Source organism: Diabrotica virgifera, chromosome 1 (genome assembly GCF_917563875.1).
Source record: "Diabrotica virgifera virgifera chromosome 1, PGI_DIABVI_V3a".
Classification (NCBI taxonomy): domain Eukaryota; kingdom Metazoa; phylum Arthropoda; class Insecta; order Coleoptera; family Chrysomelidae; genus Diabrotica; species Diabrotica virgifera.
The window spans coordinates 301,623,086-301,646,865 of record NC_065443.1 but is presented as its reverse complement, the minus strand read 5'-3'; the positions used below and the strand labels follow the sequence as shown (position 1 = coordinate 301,646,865).

Genomic DNA, 23,780 nt, shown 5'->3' with positions numbered 1-23,780 from the left:
CTTTAGATGTGTGGGAGGAGTATGACAACTGTCACAGAGGTCTAAAGGTGGGAAATTATGTAATGTAATGTAAATTTATAGGTTCCTATTGATAATTGTACACCTCTACTAGTTTCATCTCCTTTTATTTCACAACATACTATATGTTTCCATCTTTTGTGTCATTTTGCCAGTTAATAGCACGCTCATCACTGTATACCATTATTTATGCAGATGACATAGTCCTCTTAACAAGAAAAAAAGCTGAAGTTGTTTAGAAACTTGAGAGGTGAAGCAAGAAAATTGCATGTCTATAAATGAAACAAAAATAAAATATTAAGTGTATTGAAATGTGTGGAGAGATGAAATAGAATAAATTTTTCAAACTAAAAACAGGAACAAAGGCATACAAAATTGAAAATATCAACCAATTCAAGTATTTAGGAGTGGCAATAATTGATAAATGGGAAGAAGAAAAAGAAATAGAAAAGATACTACTAAGAGTAAGCTAGTAAGCAGATCGATGGTATATGATTGAAGTCAAAAATGTATGTAGGACAACTATAATGCAAAAATGTATTATGAAGCAGTTATTTTAAGTGGCACTTGAAACAATGAATAAGAAAGATGAAATGAAAATAGACATAGTACTGGTAGGGGCTGGCAGGACTGGCAAAAAATAATAGATATGGAATGTCAGGTGGCTAGGTCAACATTACTTGAATGTAAGAGATTATTTTTGGAGGAAAAAAAAAGAGAAAGACCATGAAAAGAGTTGTTCGAAGCAGTAAGGAGATTTGGATGATATAGAAGTGTCGAATTGGAGGAGGAGCGTTAATGTTCAGTAGAAATGGATAGGCTATATTTACTTTTGTGCTGTTATTTGGGTAAGATTGTTAATATTTTATATCAATATTGTTGTTGCTTGATAAAAATTCTTCTAATAATTTAATTTTATCTGACTCATTCAGACATATATTTATACATTTTAGAGTAGATGACTTTAAAACAATATCGCCAATAGTTATGAGTTGCATTCCTGGGACGATTTTATTAAAATATAGTTAATTCGAATACATAAAATCAACTTTAACTCAATAATATCCGTCACAAAAAATTTATAGCATGTGATCTGTCTTTAAGAATTTAAACATTTAATTAAAATTTAATTTCAAACTTAAATTGAGGCTTATTCCCATGAAAATAGTAATTGCATTTTATACAAGTTCCACCTGTCATGGTTTCTTCTTTGTTGTAAGTCAGATGAAGAATATAAACATAGAAGAAAGCTTACACCATTAATAAAAAGGCAGGTAATACTAGGAAGTACCAGAGTTTTATTTGCTTTGCTTTCTCTCATAAGAAATAAATGATATCTCCCAGTGCTTTCTCTTAGAACTTTGAATATTTCATTAAACCCCATTACTCCCAACCAAGAATAAAGTAATATCACAGTATTCTGTTATACTGGGGTAATATCAAAGAATATATTTATACTTTCCTTTAATATGCAATCCTTTACCACAAAGAAAAGAAATCCTGTACCTCATAATGGAAACAAGTTATGAGAGGTCATTAACCTTTGAAAAAATAGCATGTAAGATTTAGAAAAAATAAAAATATAAACTTTCAATCAATAAAATAAACTTTATTTAACTGAAAACATTTTAATAATCTATTTTCAAAAAACAAATTAAATATAAAAACATTGCAAAGATATTTAACTTGACGATTGACAGTTTTTAGTTGGTGTTCTGTGTCAAAATTGCTTAAAATCCATAATTTTCCAGCCTCGAGATCAATCTTGGCCGAGATCAGCCGAAGACTCGTTTATAAAACAGAACGTGGTCTTGAGCTCGACGTTGCCGTAAGATCGTCTTGACTGAGACCGGTCTCGAGATCAGTCTTGAGTACTGACTATAAATACGGGGCTTAGAGACTGGTACAATGTTAAGTCAAGCAAGTTATACAAAACAGATAATAGATAGATTCGGTCAACAAAATGCAAATCCTGTAAGTATACCAGAAGATGTAAGTGCTGACTTAACAGCCATAGTGTCAAGACCTGACATTGCACATGTGGTGGGAGTAATCAGCCACTATAATTATGGCATGAATTATTGTTACTACAAATACAATGAAGTTAACATGCATGGATACAGTGACGCAGATTATGCAGGTGATATAGAAACTCGTCGTTCCACCACTGATTATGTTTTGGACACTGGACAAGTAAGAGATAGACAGTCGGAGTGCAATAAAGTGCACATTTGTTATATTTTTTTTTTATTTAAAAGGTTTGTTTATGGGTTGAACAACTTAACAAAAAGGTGGGAGTATTGGAATATGTTTTTGTAATGTTCATATAAACCACTAGTCCTGTCGCCAGGGGGGGTACAACGGCCTCGTTAATTCAGATGGACTTACTCAAGTTTTTTTTATGTATTTTGACCCGTAGAACACGAATTTTTTGGGTAACAGTTGATCCGGATGTCGATAAGATTGTTATAGACCAAGAACTTGAGGAATCAAATAACAGCGATTTTTGGCAAAACAAAACAATATTTTGTATTTTTTGGGCCATTTTAAGTAAAAAATATTTCTACAAGTTTTTTCGTAGGATGCACAGTTTTCGAGATAAACGCGGTTGAACTTTAAAAAAATCGAAAAATTGCAATTTTTGAACCCGAATAACTTTTGATTAAAAAATAAAATAGCAAGTCTGCTTACCGCATTTGAAAGTTTAAGTCAAATTATATCGGTTTTGATTATTTGCATTGGTAAAAATTTATTTTTTTATTGTTTAACAAAGCTATAAACACGTAGGGTTTCCCGTGCTTTTACATGCGTTTTAACGCATGTAACGTAGAAATAGTCTTGATTGCACTAGTACCTATTCTACCTACTCGTTCGATTTTAAATGAGAAATCATAGAAACATCACTCACGCACTAGTTGTTTGTAGCTTTGTTTAGCAATAACACAATAAATTTTTAGCAATGCAAATAATCAAAACCGACATAATTTGACTTGAACTTTCAAAGGCGCTAAGCAGAATTGCTATTTTATTTTTTAATCAAAAGTTATTCGGGTTTAAAAATTGCAGTTTTTCGATTTTTTGAAAGTTCAACCGCGTTTATCTCGAAAACTGTGCATCCTACTAAAAAACTTGTAGAAATATTTTTTGCTTAAAATGACCCAAAAAATACAAAATATTGTTTTGTTTTGCCAAAAATCGCTGTTATTTGATTCCTCAAGTTCTTGGTCTATAACAATCTTATCGACATCCGGATCAACTGTTACCCAAAAAATTCGTGTTCTACGGGTCAAAATACATAAAAAAAATTTGGGTAAGTCCATCTGAATTAACGAGGCCGTTGTACCCCCCCTGGCGACAGGACTACACCCTTTAGGTTGTTATTTAAAATGTTTATAAAAAAAAATTAGTAGGTTGTTGTTGATAAAAAAAGAAAGTAGTTGTTGAATAAATAAAAAAAGCAAGTTTTTATGAAAAGTCAAATCTCTAGTTCTTCCTTAAATTCAATATATAAAATCTAATAGGTTGACCAGGCCAGCCAGAAAATCTTGTAGAACTTTAAAACATGCTTCGTGAAGAATATGAACATATTCCTCAAGTTTTTATTAAAAATTTGTTCGTTTCCCTTCCAAATCGTATTCAAACAGTTATTGATGTTTTAGGGCATAATACCGGATATTAGACAATTTTGTTCAAGTTAATTCGTAATGTTTATGTTTGCAATTATTTTCGCTATTTTCTTTTGTATCCTTCTAATTAAATAAGCTTTGCTAAGGAATAAAGCAGTAATGGCCATTTTTTGTTTTAAAAATGAAAGATGTTGAGTATACAATATGAAACAGTGCATAAAACTTCTAATGAATTTTATTTTCGGTTCATAGAGTGGCCACTTTTTTTGCCAGTCAGTGTAGGTCAGCGTTTCCCAAACGGTGGGTCGCGACCCACTAGTGGGTCGCGGGCAGATTTCAGGTGGGTCGCGGCGTAGCTCTTGCAGTAGCTGAGTAGCGTACAATATATATCATTATAGGTGAGGAATGGGTCGCGAATATGAAAAAACATCAGAAGGTGGGTCGCCAGACATAAGAGGTTGGGAACCACTGGTGTAGGTATATGAATGGCTAATGTCAGAAACAACCTAAATCACATTTTGTCGATTTTTTAGCAAACCAACAAAATGTGAGTTAGGTTGTTTCTGAAATAAGTGATTCATTATGTATTTTAAGTTGTGTAAGTTATTAAAGTGTCAATTACTCCAACATTTACCTTATACAGTAAAACCTCCGTTAACCGAAATGATTGGGGGGAAGGCTGTTTCGGATAACAAGAATTTCAGATAAAAATAACATTGTTTTTTGTATTCTTCTTTTATAAAATTACATAGTATTGGAGAGATATAGATGCAGAACATCGTTGTCAAAGGAAAACACAAAAGAAAATATAAGATTTCTTTAAAAAAACACTCTAAACATGTTCATTTTCCTTCATTTTATTGCTTTTTGTTTAATTTACTTTTTATTGGAGAAATTATTGAAACTGTCAGGCATTTCGGTTAACGGAGGTTTTACTGTACTTCTAAATTTATATGGGGGACTTAAATATATTGTTATACCTAGGTACTTACTAACCTTTTTCAGTTTTTTGGTCAAATGGGTGAATATCTTCATGGTGTTCTATTTTAGTATTTATAAGATGTTCCTTTACGTCTAAATAATCATGTGTATCATGTGTACTTTGCGTATTGGATTCATCCTTAATTTCACATTTGAAGCCATCCAAAAAAGCATCATAATCCAGGTCCTTGTACTCTACTTCTACTTTACACGTTTCATCGCTAATTTCTTGTTTTACTTCCATTTGATTACTCTTGATTTTATTTATCTCAATACAGTTTACAGTTACAATTTTACATCCAAAACGCAAGATCACAATAGGGCTTTTCATTCACAGTCATTTGTTTCGAGCTTCTGTCATGTGTCACATAATATTAATATATCTACGCCATACGTTATTGGTATATAACAAGGATACAAACCAAAGACGTATGGCGTAGATATATTAATATTATGTGACACATGACAGAAGCTCGAAACAAATGACAATCGATGAAAAGCCCCAAAAGCCCTATAGAGAAATATTGCAAGCGTCATAAAGTTAGCGAAACGGTTTTTTCAAAGTCGTAATTTTGACTTCTACCATAGCTCAAAAAATTGCACCTCGTTTGCGGATAATTGCACCATTCAAAATTTCATTTGCGGAGTTTCCGTTTTCGAGATATAAGCAAATCAAAAGTGGAGATTTCGGCGCAGCGCTAAAAATAAATGTCGATTTTCAGGGTATAAAATGCCGTAAAGTCACTAAATAACCATATCAAAAAATTGCACCTCGTTTGCGGATTATGAATAAACTGGTTTTAATTGAAAATTGTGAAAATTGAAAATGTTATAAAGGAAAAACGATTTTAATGTTGGTTGCCTATACTGTAGGGGCAAAGGAATCCAGAATAATTTTCACTTTTGGTAAACCTAAACTGTAAGGCTAAAAGTAGTATGTACCATAGTCAAAATAACTCCTCCTGACTTAAAGGTAATCCCTCCTTTGAAATTTCATTTGCGGATATTCCATTTTTAAATTATATCAAAACGAAATTTCTCGGGACAGCGCCAAAGTATATATTTCCATTATCGGGATATTTATTAAAAGCTGTAAAAATAACAATAACTATATCATTTAATTTCTTCTGGTTTGAGGATTACGAATAGACCTGGTTTAAACTAAAAATCATAAAGCTTAAAAATTTTCCGAAGAAAAAAATTTTCCATTTTGGTGGTCCTACACTGTATTTGCAAAAGTATTATCTGTATTGTAATGTATATCTAAAATAATTGCTTCTGACGTAAGAAAATCCCTCCATTCGAAATTTCATTTGCGGATTTTCCGTTTTAGAGTTATAAAAAATAAAAATTTTCGGCGCCGCACCAAAGTGTTTATTTCCTTTTTGTAAATATCAAAAGCTATAAAACCACTAAATAATCATATCTTTTAATTCCTCCTCGTTTGAGGATTATGAATATGAATATACCTTTTTACTAAACTAAAATTTTTAACTTTTAACTAAAAATCATAAATATTAAGAATTTTCCGAAGAAAAAATATTTCCATTTTGGTGGGCCTAAACTGTATTAGCAAAAGTATTATCCACCATATCTAAAATAATTCCTCCTGATTTGAGGATAACCCCTCCATTCGAAATTTCATTTGCGGATTTTCCGTTTTCGAGATATAACCAAATAAAAAGTTGAGATTTCAAATAAATTTTCATTTTCTGGGTATAAAAAGTCGTAAAATTGCTAAATAACCATATCACCTAATTGCTCCTCGTTTGCGGATTATAAATAAACTGGCTTTAATTGAAAATAATAAAAATTGAAAATTTTATAAAGAAAAACGATATTAATGTCGGTTGTGGTTGCCTACACTGTAGGGGCAAAGGCAAAGGACTAGTAGTGATGTTGATTATAGTTACTTTCGAGGATTCGTTACAAATCGTTACTTTTGTATAAAATAATCATTTACAAAATAAAAATGTATACCATTTTTATTCAGTTACAATGCGAAGGCAAAACAATCTTACTTTTCAATTAGAATACGGAGTGCAATCCAGCTACCGAGAGCTTTTCCCACACATTGCAACTAAAACATATAGGGTAGGGGACTTCTGGCAATTGAAAGATGAAGTTTTTCAATCCTAATAGCAACATTAATAATATTGAAAATATTAAAAATATTACTAAAAGATTTTTAAATTGAAAAACTTATTGGTACATTTTCCTGGTGACACCTCCAATACTTCTACAATTTGCAAGCCAAATGGATGCTGCAGTGAAGACAAAGGGAATGAATTCTACACTATGCAATTCACATCCCCGTCTGCAGCTTGGTATAAAGTTCCAACGGAAAATGCACCTAGTTACTCTACGGAGTAATACGACTATACGCTGTGAGCTCGTAGGTAGAGGGGATAATTAAAAAGTCGCGAGCGCCAGTAGTGACAAGTATGTAAACCTTTACCAGAAATTTGACATAAATGTCAAAGTGATTAATTTAAAACATTGAAATTAAAAACATTAATAGGAAATAATATTAGTTGGTCAAAGCTCTGGTGTATATTTTTACCTTAAATATACCTACTTACGTTTTAAATACTGAATTTTAAGTTTTTTTAATATTTTGTAATATGTAATTATAAATTAATCTAAGCGCCATCTACACGATAATTGTGAAAGTATCCGAAGTAAGAAATTAATATTTCATTAATAGAACGTTAAAATGGTTAGCAAAATCTTTAAAAAGTCGATTACAATTTAATTACTTTTTTGTGTTGTAAGAATTAAGCGATAACAATTAAATAATAAATTTAAAAATTACCGGTAAAAGTTGCATTAGTAATCCGCTAGGAGCGACACCAGCGAAGCTCAGAGCGTATTAAATAAAAATGTATACCATTTTTAGTTGCAATGCGAAGGCAAAACAATCTTACTTTTCAATTAGAATACGGAGTGCAATCAAGCTCTCTGAATCGCGAGTTTCGATTCTTATTGGAATATCATCGGAGAGAGCGTAGGCTTGTTATCCATATCCTAACTGACCAGCACCGAGAGCTTTCCCATACATTGCAACTGAAACAAATAGGGTAGGTGACTAGCGTCATCTGGCAATTGAAAGATGAAGTAAGAAAAGTAAGACTGTTTTGCCTTCGCATTGCAACTAAATAAAAATGGTATACATTTTTATTTTGTAGTCGTATTACTCCGTAGAGTAACTAGGTGCATTTTCCTTTGGAACTTTACCAAGCTGCAGACGGGGATGTGAATTGCATAGTGTAGAATTTCTTCCCTTTGTCTTCACTGCAGCATCCATTTGGCTTGCAAATTGTAGAAGCCTTGGAGGTGTCACCGACGGGTGAACCCTGGAGAACCTGAGCAACCTTACCGGAGATTGGGTAACTAACCCCAGTAGAAAGTAGGGTAAGGGCTGACGAGGAAGGGAGAAATGGTCCTCCGAAAAGAGGGTTGGGCGATAGGCCAGTAACCTATTCTTGTAAAAAAGTACTACTACGAAACCTTCAGATAGACCTCGGAATGGACGGATATCAAGACGACGACTTTGGCAACGGAATATGGAATTTATGCTGGGAACATGGAATGTCAGAACGCTAAATAGACCAGGAGCACAGAGGATCCTTCTACACGAACTGAAAAGATATAAAATAGGAATCACTGCAGTACAAGAAACTAAATGGTTGGGAAAACGTAGCCGGGACACTAAAACACACACTATACTGTATAGCGGTAAAGATGAAGGAAATAAAGAATTTGGAGTAGCCTTTATCGTAGATAATAAAATGAAGCACCTGATAACAGATTTTCAAGCCATCAATGAAAGAATCTGCAAGCTTAGGATAAAAACGCATTTCTTTAACATAACTCTTATAAATGTGCACTGTCCCACAAATGAACAGGAAGAAGACACTAAGGTAGCCTTTTATCAAGATCTAGAACGAATCTATGACTCAATACCAAGAAACGACATTAAAATGGTGATAGGCGACACAAACGCCAAGATCGGAAAAGAAGAAGAGTACATAGGAGTAATAGGGAAACATAGGGAAACACAATAAATCAAATAGACCATATACTGACTGAAAAAAGAATGGCGACGAGTATATTAGATGTAAAAAGCAGACGTGGCGCAAGCTGTGACTCAGACCATCTACTAGTGCAGACACGGTTTAGATGCAAAATCAGTCGAAAGGTAAAGGAAAAATATCCAAAACAAGAAAAACTAACCTTAGATAACCTAAAAGTCCCTGAGGTATAAGAAAGATTTGAGAGAACAGTGGATGAAAAATTACTAGAAGAAAACAGAGCAGACTCCACAATAGAAAATCAATGGAACACCATAAGCAGTATCATACTAAACACAGAGAAAGAAGTCCTAGGAACAAAGACACAACGGAGAGAAGAAACATGGTTCGATGAAGAATGCAAACAAGCTATACAGGAAAGAAATAAAGTACATAAGAATTACATACTCAGACGTACTAGAGAGAGAAAAACAGAATTTGAGAACAAAAGACGAAGAGCAGATAAACTGTGTACGCAGAAAAAGAGAAAGTACGAAAACCAACGGATACTAAATATAGAAAGGGAGTTTAAGGAAACGATGAAACACGTAGTTCATACCAACTTATCAAACATTTAAGACAGGGATACAAACCGAAGACTAGCCTCTGCAAAAATAAGAAGGGTGAAATCATTAGCGATATGGACGAAATTCAGATAACCTGGATGACATATTTTAAGGAAGTATTAAACAAAGGGGCATAACCACCATTACAACAACAGAGGCAGCAGCAGACATGGCAGGAGGTACAACAACAAGAACTGGGGGAAGATGGAGAAGAAAATGAATTAACTAGACCCCCAAAGCTAGAGGAGGTCCAAACGGCAATCCACATACAAAAAAGCCATAAAACACCAGGAATAGATAGAATACCGGCAGAACTACTCAAGCAAGGAGGAAGGAATTTGACACAACAGATGTACCAGCTAATACGAGAGATATGGATAGAAGAAGAAATCCCCCAACAATGGAAGAAAAGTATAATCTGCCCTATTCATAAAAAAGGAGACAAACTGTTGTGTCAGAATTATAGAGGCATCTCTTTACTTTGTTCGGGATACAAAATATTCACAAACAACCTTAATCGAAGACTTCAACCTCTCACAGAAAAAATCATCGGGGAATATCAAGCAGGGTTTACGCAAAATAGATCTACCATTGACCAACTATTTACAGTTAAACAAATACTAGCCAAAGCATGGGAATATGACATGGACGTTTACAATCTCTTTGTAGATTTTAAAGAAGCCTATGATTCAATAGATAGAACAATTCTACCTAATATATTGGAAGAATTTAGCATACCATCAAAATTAATACGACTAGTGCAAATGACAATGACAGAAACAGAAGCACATTTATGTATTCAAGGACAGATCACTGATGCGTTTACGATAACGCAAGGACTGAAACAAGGCGACGGACTGGCTCCAATGCTTTTTAATCTTGTTCTTGAATATGTAATTAGACGGTTGACGGTGAGAGGAAATAACATACTTACAAACAAATCTACCCAATTAGCAGCATACGCAGATGATATAAACATAATGAGCAGAACAATAAATGCAGCGGAAGAAACCTACGTTGAGTTGAAATAGAGTGCAGAAGCAGTAGGGCTAGCAATAAATACAAATAAAACAAAACTACTCATACAAACCAGATCAAATAGACCGGCGCAACAACACTTTATTGACGATATACAACATGTGAATAGATTCACGTACCTAGGAATGGATCTGGTTGCAAGCAATGAAGAAGAACCGGAAATAAATAGAAGGCTTGTGCTGGCAAATAAAGCCTATTTCGCGATGGGTCACATACTCAAATCGCGAGACGTACACCGGAAAACAAAACTCCGGGTATATAAAACAATAATCAGGCCCATAGTAAGTTATGGCTGCGAAACATGGGTGGTGACACAGAAATCTGCCAATGCATTAGATGTGTTTGAAGGAAAATATACCGTAGGATACTGGGCCCAATAAGTGAAAATAACAACTTGCGAATTAGGTATAATAGAGAAATATACGAGCAATATAGCGAACCAACTCTAGCACAATACACTAAACTGCAGAGATTACGGTGGGCAGGGCACGTGGTCCGCATGCATGAGAATTGAATCCCCAAAAAATTGCTAAATGCAAGAATGCAGGGGAAAAAACCTGTTAGAAGACCTAAAAAGAGATGGGAAGACGAAGTCGATGAGGATGCCAGGAACTTCCTGGGAACGCGTTCATGGAAAAGAACAGCGGTAAATCGAAATGATTGGAGAAGCTTGTTGAAGGAGGCCAAGGCTCAATTTGGACTGTAGTGCCATTGGATGGATGGATGGAGGTGTCACCAGGAAAATGTACCAATAAGTTTTTCAATTTAAAAATCTTTTAGTAATATTTTTAATATTTTCAATATTATTAATGTTGCTATTAGGATTGAAAAACTTCATCTTTCAATTGCCAGATGACGCTAGTCACCCACCCTATTTGTTTCAGTTGCAATGTGTGGGAAAAGCTCTCGGTGCTGGTCAGTTAGGATATGGAGAACAAGCCTACGCTCTCTCCGATGAGATTCAAATAAGAATCGAAAATCGCAATTCAGAGAGCTGGATTGCACTCCGTATTCTAATTGAAAAGTAAGATTGTTTTGCCTTCGCATTGCAACTGAATGAAAATGGTATACATTTTTACATTATAGTCGTATTACTCCGTAGAGTAACTAGGTGCATTTTCCGTTGGAACTTTACCAAGCTGCAGACGGGGATGTGAATTGCATAGTGTAGAATTCCTTCCCTTTGTCTTCACTGCAGCATCCATTTGGCTTGCATATTGTAGAAGCCTTGGAGGTGTCACCAGGGAAGTGGACCAATAAGTTTTCAATTTAAAAATCTTTTAGTAATATTTTTAATGTTTTTCAATATTATTAATGTTGCTATTAGGATTGAAAAACTTCATCTTTCAATTGCCAGATGACGTTAGTCACCTACCCTATTTGTTTCAGTTGCAATTTGTGGGAAAAGCTCTCGGTGCTGGTCAGTTAGGATATGGAGAACCAGCCTAAGCTCTCTCCGATAAGATTCCTATAAGAATCGAAAATCTCGATTCAGAGAGCTGGATTGCACTCCGTATTCTAATTGAAAAGTAAAATTGCTTTGCCTTCGCATCGTAACTGAATAAAAATGGTACACATTTTTATTTTGTAAATGATTACTTTATACAAAAGTAACGATTTGTAACGAATCCTCGAAAGTAACTATAATAAACATCACTACTATTCCTTTGCCTTTGCCCCTACAGTGTAGGCAACCACAACCGACATTAATATCGTTTTTCTTTATAAAATTTTCAATTTTTATTATTTTCAATTAAAGCCAGTTTATTTATAATCCGCAAAAGAGGAGCAATTAGGTGATATGGTTATTTAGCAATTTTACGGCTTTTTATACCCAGAAAATTAAAATTTATTCGAAATCTCAACTTTTTATTTGGTTATATCTCGAAAACGGAAAATCCGCAAATGAAATTTCGAATGGAGGGATTTTCTTACGTCAGAAACAGTCATTTTAGAAATACATTACAATACAGATAATACTTTTGCAAATACAGTTTAGGACCACCAAAATGGAAAATTTTTTTCTTCGGAAATTTTTTAAGCTTTATGATTTTTAGTTTAAACCAGGTCTATTCGTAATCCTCAAACCAGAAGAAATTAAATGATATAGTTATTGTTATTTTTACAGCTTTTAATAAATATCCCGATAATGGAAATATATACTTTGGCGCTGTCCCGAGAAATTTCATTTTGATATAACTTAAAAATGGAATATCCGCAAATGAAATTTCAAAGGAGGGATTACCTTTAAGTCAGGAGGAGTTATTTTGACTATGGTACATACTACTTTTAGGGCCGGTACTTTATGTCCCGGTTAAACCTCGGTTAGCTAACCGGGGTTTAATCGGGACAGAAAAGTACCCCATAGGGCCTCTTGCGTTGTAATAAAAGCAATTATAATTATTATTATAATTATTTATGAATATAATAATAAGTATAATTGCGTTTATGTCTATGTTTTGCATATATTTATGTCCCGATTAAACCTCGGTTAACTAACCGGCTGTTAACGGAGACATAAAGTACCGGCCCTTAGCCTTACAGTTTAGGTTTACCAAAAGTGAAAATTATTCTGGATTCCTTTGCCCCTAGAGTATAGGCAACCAACATTAATATCGTTTTTCCTTTATAACATTTTCAATTTTCACAATTTTCAATTAAAACCAGTTTATTCATAATCCGCAAACGAGGTGCAATTTTTTGATATGGTTATTTAGTGACTTTACGGCATTTATTACCCTGAGAATCGACATTTATTTTTAGCGCTGCGCCGAAATCTCCACTTTTGATTTGCTTATATCTCAAAAACGGAAACTCCGCAAATGAAATTTTGAATGGTGCAATTATCCGCAAACGAGGTGCAATTTTTTGAGCTATGGTAGAAGTCAAAATAACAACTTTGAAAAAACCGTTTCGCTAACTTTATGACGCTAATATTGCAGCTATGAATTTACGCCGCGCTATTTTGTTTGACAGAATTGACATTTCTCAGACGTTCAGGGATGCCAGGTCTGGGGAATTTTCCCCATAACTGGGGAAAATTGATAAACTTTAAGGACTGGGGAAAAACTTTTTTAAATAAATGACTAATATCTGGGGAATCAAACTGGCTAAAATATGTTATTAAATTTAGTAAAAAATAGTTATTTTAGAAAGTCCATTCCTAATTATGTGAATATTAAATGTTTTACAACGACAAGATCGTGGTGACTGATTCCACATATAGGCCACACTCAATACAGTTTGGTGAATTGTGACTAACTCGAACAATGATATTCCCTGGGGTTCCCTAAATAAAACCGTTTTTGAACGGTTACGAGTATGCGCAGTAACGAGAAATGTGTAACTGCGCATAAATTTTCGTTATTGCGCATGCGCGTAACGGTTCAAGAGCGGTTTTGTATCGAATTGGAACAAACCTTGTAAGTCTGGGGAATTCTGTTGAAAATCTGGCAACTTTCAAAACGCAATATGGGGACATAAATTATTTGGGCCTGGCAGTGGCAACGCTGCGTTTCATAAATGTAGATATTGCAATTGCTCAGCATTTTGGTTGCGGTATTTTACGGCTCGATTAAGATTAGTATTAATTTAGTTATTTATCTAATTTGCATTTGCAGTTGTAACTGTAACTTGTCTCACCCACCCTCACCTCACAAGCAGGAGTAAATTAATAATTGTAAATGTAAATTCGTTTTGTTTATATTATTGTGATCTTGCGTTTTGGATGTAAAATTATTGAGATAAATAAAATCCTGAGTAATCAAATGGAAGTAAAACAGGAAATTGGCGATGAAACGTGTAAAGTAGAATACAGTGACCTGGATGATGCTTTTTTGGATGGCTTCAAATGTGAAATTAAGAAGGAATCCAATAGCCAAGGCACACTTGGCACAAATGATTATTTAGACGTAAAGGAACATCCTATAAATATTAAAGTAGAACAACATGAAGATATTCACCCATTTGACCAAAAAACTGAAAAAGGTTAGTAAGTATAACAATATATTTAAGTCCCCCATATAAATTTAGAAGTAAGTATAAGGTAAATGTTGGAGTAATTTACACAACTTACAATACATATGAATCACTTATTTCAAAAACAACCTAACTCACATTTTGTCGGTTTGGAGTTTATTACACCAACATGTATTTCTGTGGGACTAAGGTTGTTTCAGAAATATATGCATATTTTAAATCCTTATAAAATCAACTATGCTTACGGGACTTAGGTGTATTCTGCATTAAATTGTGTGTAACCCACAGAAATACATGTTGGTGTAATAAGCTCAAAATCGCCAAAATGTGACTTAGGTTGTTTATGAAATTAGCGTTTCATATACACTGACTGGCAAAAAAGTGGCCACCCTATAAACAGAAAATAAAAATTTATTAGAAGTTTTATATTGCATACTCAACATCTTTCATTTTTAAAACAAAAAATGGCCATTACTGCTTGATTCCTTAGCAAAGCTTATTTAATTAGAAGGCTACAAAAGAAAATACAGTAGAACTCCAATTATCAGGATTAATTAGGACAGGACCCGATCTGGATAATCAAAAATCCGGATAATTGGATTTTTCTCGAAAAAGGCCTTTCCCGGCAAAGAAACGTAATTACAGCAAAACACAATGGAGAACCTATACGGTATTTATTATGGAAAACAATACAGAGTATACACAACAATATGTAAATGACAAAGTTTACATTACGTAATATTGGCACACAATACTTAATCACAGTAAAATGAATTATTTTTTTACAAACTTGATTTTTTCTTTTTCTCAATCTGATCCGGATAATTGGCGATCCGGATAATTGGAGTTCTACTGTAGTGTAATATTTAAAAGAATAACAAACATAAAAATTACGAATTAACTTGAACAAAATTGTCTAATATCAGGTATTATGCCCTAAAAATCAATAACTGTTTGTATACGATTTGTAAGGGAAATTAACAAATTTTGAATAAAAACTTGAGGAATATGTTCATATTCTTCACGAAGCATGTTTTGAAGTTCTACAAGATTTTCTGGCTGGCCTGGTTGACTTCTAACCCTACAATGAAGTTCATCCCAAAGATGTTCGATGATATTCAGATTAGGGCTGCAGGCTGGCTATTCTAGAGTAGATAGATAGATAATTTTATTAACCCTTGGTTACATACACGTATGCATAGGGCATGTAAAAAATACAATAAACATTACAACACTACAGTTACAAACAAAAGTAATATACAGGGTGAGTCATGAGGAACTGTACATACTCCTACCTCGTATAGAGGCCCCTATGGGGAATAACAAATGACCATTAAAAAGTATGTGCTCCCATTGTTTATTAATATACAGGGCAAGTTTCGAATTTTGACAGAAACTTGTATTCATCATAGTTTTTGAACGGTCAGATTGATGTGTGTCTTATTTTGGTCAATCGTTACACTATTACCACCTAATCAACTGATTTAGTCAAACTAGAAAAATATCAGGTCCGGCTTTAAAAAATTAGTTCGTTTTGGTCTTACAAAAAATTTCACCCTGTATACGCTTTTTGAAAACTCTAATATGAATTTTACAAATTAGACAAATATGCAATTAAAATGGCATATTTATTTTTTTCTCCACACGATTACTTAATTTTTTATAAAAAAATCAAATTTGACTATGAATTAAAAGTTTGGTAAAGTGAACCGTAGATTTAAAAAAATTAACTTTTATTACAAAAATTAATTTTTTTTGAACAAATATTTAATTTATTTTACCACCCAATCAACTGATTTATTCAAACTAGGAAAAAATCAGGTCCGGATTTAAAAAATTAGTTTGTTTGGGTCTTAGAAAAAATTTCAACCTGTATATACGCTTTTTGAAAACTCTAATATGAATTTTACAAATTAGACAAATAGGCAATTAAAATGTCATATTTATTTTTTCCCCACACGATTATTTAATTTTTTATTAAAAAATCAAATTTGTCAAAATCGCAATTTTACCATAAAAATAAAAAAAATTAAACAATGTTTTTCTTAAAATTAAAAGTTTCACCATTTTTTTTTTCTATAACACGTCTAGATCTAAAACTCCCCATACACTTCTCTTTGGACTCTATAGTTTAACATAGACGTGATCAAATAGATTTTTTTTAAAAATTTTCACTTAATTTTTGCGATTTAACTTTGCAATTCACGAATCTGCACCTTTTATTTTTAAAAATTCATAACTTTTACGAGAAGAAGATTGAAAGTCTACAACAATTTTCATAGTCTTCACAATGGTAAGAGATAATATGTGCTGTAGAAATTTCAGAAAAAAAATATTAAAATGGAACAGAGTTGTAGCGAGTTACCGTGATTTCATTTTTAGATTAAAATTTCGATTTTGACAAATTTGATTTTTTAATAAAAAATTAGTCTAAGACTCAAACGAACTAATTTTTTAAAGCCGGACCTGATTTTTTTTCTAGTTTAAATAAATCAGTTGATTGGGTGGTAACATAAATTAAATATTTGTTTAAAAAATTAATTTTTGTAATAAAAGTTAATTTTTTTAAATCTATGGTTCACTTTACCAAACTTTAAATTCATAGTCAAATTTGATTTTTTTATAAAAAATTAAGTAATCGTGTGGGGAAAAAATAAATATGCCATTTTAATTGCCTATTTGTCTAATTTGTAAAATTCATATTAGAGTTTTCAAAAAGCGTATACAGGGTGAAAAGACCCAAACGAACTAATTTTTTAAAGCCGGACCTGATTTTTTTCTAGTTTGACTAAATCAGTTGATTGGGTGGAATAGTGTAACGATTGACCAAAAGAAGAGACACATCAATTAGACTGTTCAAAAATTATGACGAATACAAATTTCTGTCAAAATGCAAAACTCGCCCTGTATATTATTAAACAATGGGAGCAGACACTTTTTAATGGTCATTTGTTATTCCCCATAGGAGCTTCTATACGAGGTAGTAGTATGTACAGTTCCTCATGACTCACCCTGTATAGTACAAGACAAATAAATAATAAGTTACCAACAATTATTCTATAAATCATGTCAACTACAAAAATTAAAATTCGCATCAGACATTGGACATCTTCTAAATAATTATTTTTGATTTTACTAAATAATTTAAAGAAAATATTTACAAAATTCTAGGTGGATCAGTCAAATAGTTTTTGAGTTACAAGGTCAACCGCCTAATAAAAAAGAAATTTTAAGAAAAATGTGTTGAAGTACTGTCAACTTTTATTTTCAATTGCTTTTTGTGTGTCAAATCGTAAAGTGATGAACACCGGAATATGTCTTTGAATCGCGGAGTAATTTATTTACAAAAGAGAATGGGAACAGCTGTTGACTGTTGCTCACCACCTATGTTCAAACGCATTGGCGGGCACCTGCTGCAAAGCGAGTCAAAGGTGGGGATATTCAATATGCTGTATTTCCTGTAATTTTGGTCCAATCCATCTGAAATTCTCAGAGAGTATTCTTGAAGTTATGTACATTCATTTAAAATAACAAAAGAAATCGAGTTCTTAATGTTGTTCTGAAGCTATTTTCTTGTGGCATTTTTACAATTTTAACTATTTATAATGGGAAATAAGCCACAATATTATTAAAAAATGATTTTTATTAACGTTTCGACGCCCAAATCGGGTGCCGTTGTCAAAATACAAAATACTACTAACATAAACAAAAATGTTGTTGCTTAGTAAAAAAATTCTTCTAATAATTTATTTAATTTGACTCATTTATATCGGCAATTCAGATACATATGATACATTTTAAAGTAGAAGACTTTAAAATGATATTGCCAATATTTATGAGTTGCGTTCCTGGGACGACTTTACTGAAAGATAGTTCATTCGATTACATGAAATCAACCCCAACTCAAGAATATCCGTCACAAAAAAATCATAGCATGTGATCTGTCTTTAAAAAGACAACCACATGCAACGGTGACATTAAAATTCTCGCGTTAGAGATCTCGATTTAATAAAAATCATTTTTTAATAATTTGTGGCTTATTTCCCATTATAAATAGTTAAAAAAGAAATCGAATATATAAACATTTTTAAACTCCCCTTAATTAAAAATAAACTTTGTGTAGCAAGTTTCACCCATTTATTTACCAATCAAATTTTATTGAAACTAAAAGTTTAAAATAGGTCTATGAGGTATTGCCTACGTGTTAACATTCATGGCTGTCGGGAAAACAGATAAGTGACAGTCGACCTAGATTCAGATGCCGTACTCTAATTAAATATTTATACAGTTGAGCCCATGATTCTTTGCCCGTGCGTCATCATTTAAAGAATACGAAATAAGTCGGAAATCTATTCCACGCAATAGCAAGTGACATAAAGTGGGTAGTGCTCCGATCACGAATTATATTATAAAATTTGACGTTATCAAATAAACAGAACTTAAAATTTTGGTAAAGAATTTCAGCTACATTTGAAGTAGCTTAACCCTTAAACGCCCAACCTTTTTTAGGTTCCATGTCGCCCAAGGATGGGTAAAAAATGTTCACCTCGAAAATAGCTAATATATTTATTGAGAGTCGTTAGATATGGATTAAACTTAAGATTCTTAAGCTTAATAAGGACAGCATATTCTAAAATATTAATATAAACAATTTACAAAACTTACAACAAAATTACAATGTACAGTATTTCTCATGATTATCTTTCAGTGCGTCACAGTTTTTCGATTTCTTTCTAACGCATTAAATTGTATGTGACAGAAAAAAAGGCACGTCGGTGATTACATTTCGTTGTATAAATTATAAGACTATACAAATCAAAGTAAATACCATTTTATAAATGCAAGAAACACATTTGATTTGTTTTTATTCCAAATTGAAAATAAAATGTGACAACTGTCAGATTTAGCTAAAATGTCATGTTAGAATAAATGTCATAAATGTGTATTATCACGGACTTACCCTTTTTCCTATCATTTGTTACGCACTGAAAAATAATCATGAAAAGGACAATACATCAAAATTAACATACCAGTAAAAGCCAGTAATTCAGATTTGTCGATTTTCTCCACATTCTTCCTTTCAACCTCCTCATTGGCGGATAATTATGTAGATTATGTAATTTTACGTCGATAATTATATGGATTATCTTCCTACCAACGAGAAATTATATAGAAACCTTTAGTAACAAGTTTTACCAAGAGTGTAGTTTTTATGCCCACCCATATTTAAATCAAGATGCTACTTTTATTTTCAAAAATATCGGAAGAACCAAATTAACATTCGATAAAGGGCTGTCTTTTTAACAATAAATACTTTTTGAAAAATTTTGGAACACCTTATAAATATGTTACAAAGGAATATGCATTAGGTGGACATTTTTTACCCACCCTTGGGCGTTTAAGGGTTAAGAAGTTCTTTGAATATAATTAGTAATATTTAATATTTGTTATAATATAAATATTTGAAAATAAAATATTCTCTTTGTGTTATTCATTTCACTTTTACGGAAACTTAAACAACACCATTCCTTAACTGCGTGAATGAGGTTAACTTTGTATATAAATTAATGGCAAAATAAAATTCACTTACCATAAAATTTCAAACTCGAGTATAAAATTTTTTAGTGAAAGCAACAACAACTGTTTGTTTAATATAAAAAATAATGTGTGTGTACTTTGTACGCACGTAAGAAGTTATTCTTCTATTATATAGGTAATTTCAACGAAGTAAATATACTTAACAGGTTATTTGTATTTCATTTAAATATTAAACTAACTTTCTTATTTACCACTTTCAAAAATTTTTTATTAAAACAACAAAAATAAAAAGAATATGAATCGCCCAGGATTGGAAACCGCGACCTTTCGATCTCGGATCTAACGCCATACCAACTACTCCACCGAGGTCCTTGTAATCTACATGTAAGTTTCGGATATAATTACACAACACGGCGACAAATAGAAGTGTAAAAATGTTATACCTACATAATATTTTATTATTTTACTACAGAGGAACACAAATCCAAAAACACAAAAATTATAATAAATAATACATTTACTAAAAACACTAATATATTCTTTTAATGACTTATTTGCGCGGATACAGATGCATATCTTGAAAGATTAGCGACGAACTACATACTGTGTGTGCGCAGGCGCGCAGATTTATGAAAAATTTTACTCTCAATCGCGCCTAAAGAAGAATAACTTCAATAACTTCTAAATGCAAAAACAGGACAAAAAACAGAAAAAAATCCAACAAACTGACAGACAGACCAGAAACGTCACAAATTGTACTTAAAATCTGAAAACGTTCCCAAACATCTTTTTTGTACCTATTTTTTTTTCGATTTACTGAGTCTAGCTAGAGCGTTTCTAAAAATAACATGTGTTTTTACTTAATAATAGTTGGTATCTGGTTTGTTTTTAGTTTCATGCGTGGAATAAAATAATGCAGTGGCGGCTCGTGACCTCAGTATGCGGGTAGGCGACATGTATCCACGAACTCTATTTTTTCTAACTTCATTATATTACTTATTACATAAAGAAATATGTCCAGCTAAAGCACTGTCAATAGTTTGATTATTTTTTTCTAACCGTTTTAAACCTAAGCAATTGTTTAAATGCTCTTTCGAATATTCATGTTTTTTGACACTAGCTGATCAATTTTTCAAATCTGAATATCACTGACTCATCCAAACATTATTTTGCTCCAAATTTGAGAGCAACAAAAAAGTGAATTTTTAAAATAACTTCTGCTTAACCATTTATGGTTTTCATACCATATCGTTTTAAACGATCTCGAAAATGGTCGATTGCCTTTCTTATCTGTTAATAAAATTTTTAAATTTGGTAAAGGCCGATTCATTGAAATAATGAATCTTTCTTGATTTTGGCGCCTTGAAAAAGGCGTCTCAATCAAACTGCAGATTATATCATGTAAAATATTCATTTTATTTTACTATGGGCGGTTTCACCAACGACAAATAGTAGTTTATTCGATGAATAAAATATTCGGTCAATAAAACTAACACACCTACGTTTCACCAACGTTCAAATATGACTTATTTTATTTGTCTCAAATAAAGATTTATTCTTCGAATAAATTGACAAGTTAACCTCACTTTAAATTTTAAATATGTATCTATATAATCAAATGTAACAAAGAAAATTCGTCATTTTACCTTTAAATTATCAAAATTGTATTGAAACACAATAAAAATAAAATATAATCGACTGATAAATTTTATTTCACCAATAACTATTCACAGATTTATTTGTTGTTGGTGATTTATTACTAAATTAAAATCTCTTCAATAGACCAATCTTAAATTTGCCTCTTTATTATTCACTTTTCATAAACAAATTTAAATTGCCGTACCTATTTTTATTGAATACTTAACCTACTAACAGCCCAAATCAAAAAACAATTTAAAATAGTTTCACAACACACAAGAGAATCAACTGAGATATGAGCGATTTTGTTATGCTGAAGGCCTGTAGGCTGCAAAATCTGGTGCATAACTTCTTAAAAAATTCGTGGAAATTATGTCCCTGTACCGCCAAAACTTAGTAGCTGGCGTAAAGAGCGAGATGGCACATCACTTCTGGTGCATCGTTGTTCTATTCTAGGCGACGTTTTTTAAAGTGCCTTACCAATGAATATAGAATCTTAATACTACTGCTACAAGGGGCATACAATAATTAAAATTTCGGAGAGAAATTAAAAAGTATTAAAAAGTTCGGAGTAAAATTAATAAGTAATTTATATTAATAATTTATATTATTGTACATTTGAAGAGGTTAGGCGGTGCCTACCTTGCCTACCCCGACAGGCCGCCTCTGAAATGATGCTAGAAAAAAAGTATGTGTTTTTTCTCGCCAGGTATTAATGACGCACGGGTAAAGAACCCTGGACTCAACTGTATAATACATAGTTGGTTTGTATTTTAGATTGTCTCCAAGACCAAGACGAACCCAAAATGGAAACTACAGAGACACTAATTGAAGATTCATCTTACGATGTTAATTATATGAGTCAACACTCCAAAGGAAAAACATTCAATAAAAATGAGAAAGTTGCGACTAGACAAAGTCGTTACAAGTGCGAAATTTGTTTAAAGGAATTTAGTCAATTATCTAATTTGAAAGCGCATTTGACAGTGCACACTGGAGAAACGCCTTACAAGTGCGAAGTTTGTCTTAAACACTTTTCTCAGGCAGGTGCTTTAAAAACACATTTGAGAGTGCACACTGGGGAAAAACCTTTCAAGTGTGAAATTTGTTTTAAGCAGTTAACTACAGCACATGGTTTGAAATACCATCTGAGAACACACACTGGAGAAAAATCTCACACGTGTGAAGTTTGTTTTAAGCAATTTAGTGACTTAAGTAATTTAAAAACACATTTCAAAACACACACTGGAGAAAAATCTCACACGTGTGAAGTTTGTTTTAAGCAATTTCGTCAATTATATACATTGAAAACACATTTGAGATTGCACACTGGAGAAACACCTTACAAGTGTCAAATTTGTTTTAAGCAGTTTACTACAGAACTTGGTTTGAAATACCATCTGAGAAAACACACTGGAGAAACGCCTTACAAGTGTGAAATTTGTTTTAAGCAATTTAATCAAGCAGGTAATTTGAAAGTACATTTGAGAGTGCACACTGAGGAAAAACCTTACAAGTGTGAAATTTGTTTTAAGCAGTTTACTACAGAACTTGGTTTGAAATGCCATCTGAGAAAACACACTGGAGAAACGCCTTACAAGTGTGAAATTTGTTTTAAGCAATTTAATCAAGCAGGTCATTTGAAATACCATCTGAGAGTGCACACTGAAGAAAAACCTTATAAGTGTGAAATTTGTTTTAAGCAGTTTACTACAAAGCATGGTTTGAAATACCATCTGAGAGTGCACACTGGAGAAAAACCTTATAAGTGTGAAATTTGTATAAAGCGATTTGCTATAAAAGGTAATTTGAACAAACACTTAAGAGTGCACACCGAAGAAAAATCTATAAGTGTGAAATTTGTTTAAAGCAATTAACTACATCACATGGCTTGAAATTCCTTCGGAGAACACACAGAAAAGTCGTACTAAAACGTAAAAATTGTGTAAAGTTGTGAAATTTGAGCAAGTGATTTGAAATGAAATTGAATTGAAGTGAAATTTAAGGGGAACTGAGCAAAATGCAAAATTTTGACGCATGTCAAGAGAAAACTAAAAATATTTTTAAAAAATTTAAACGCAGAATGAAAGATTACATTATTGCCGAGGGCCGAAAGTCCCTGAATACTTATATAATGTTTATGGTGTATTCCACGAATATACGACTGTTTTGGATTATCGCAACAACGAATATTTTAGTGTGCAACATAATAAGTACGAAAGTATTTTGCTCTAATAATTGCTCCAATAAATAACACTATAATTTGAAATTTACTTTCGTTCTTCATATTATGCACAGTAAAATATTCGTTGTCGTGATAATCC

General features: G+C 32.5%; 2 protein-coding genes across 7 annotated transcripts in view; one reads left to right on the top strand and one right to left on the bottom strand.

Moving 5' to 3' along the window:
- The window catches only part of LOC126879183 (zinc finger protein 227-like), a 134,748-nt gene that overhangs the window by 34,892 nt on the left and 76,076 nt on the right, over positions 1-23,780 (bottom strand). The window contains exon 1 of one of the 3 annotated variants that reach the window (XM_050642226.1): positions 4,641-5,027. The exons of 1 other annotated variant lie outside the window; for it this stretch is intronic. In XM_050642226.1, coding sequence (XP_050498183.1) covers positions 4,641-4,956 — 316 coding nt within the window. In that variant the 5' untranslated portion in view covers positions 4,957-5,027. Of the gene's footprint in view, positions 1-4,640; positions 5,028-23,780 lie in introns of those variants that run through there. One more of the 3 variants, XM_050642228.1, reaches the window with a different exon arrangement.
- LOC126879187 (zinc finger protein 239-like) overlaps positions 13,762-23,780 on the top strand; it is a 44,967-nt gene continuing 34,948 nt past the window's right edge. For 3 of the 4 annotated variants that reach the window (XM_050642243.1, XM_050642242.1, XM_050642240.1), the window contains exon 1: positions 13,762-14,289. In XM_050642243.1, coding sequence (XP_050498200.1) covers positions 14,070-14,289 — 220 coding nt within the window. In that variant the 5' untranslated portion in view covers positions 13,762-14,069. Of the gene's footprint in view, positions 14,290-22,233; positions 22,504-23,780 lie in introns of all 4 variants that reach the window. The other variant, XM_050642241.1, reaches the window with a different exon arrangement.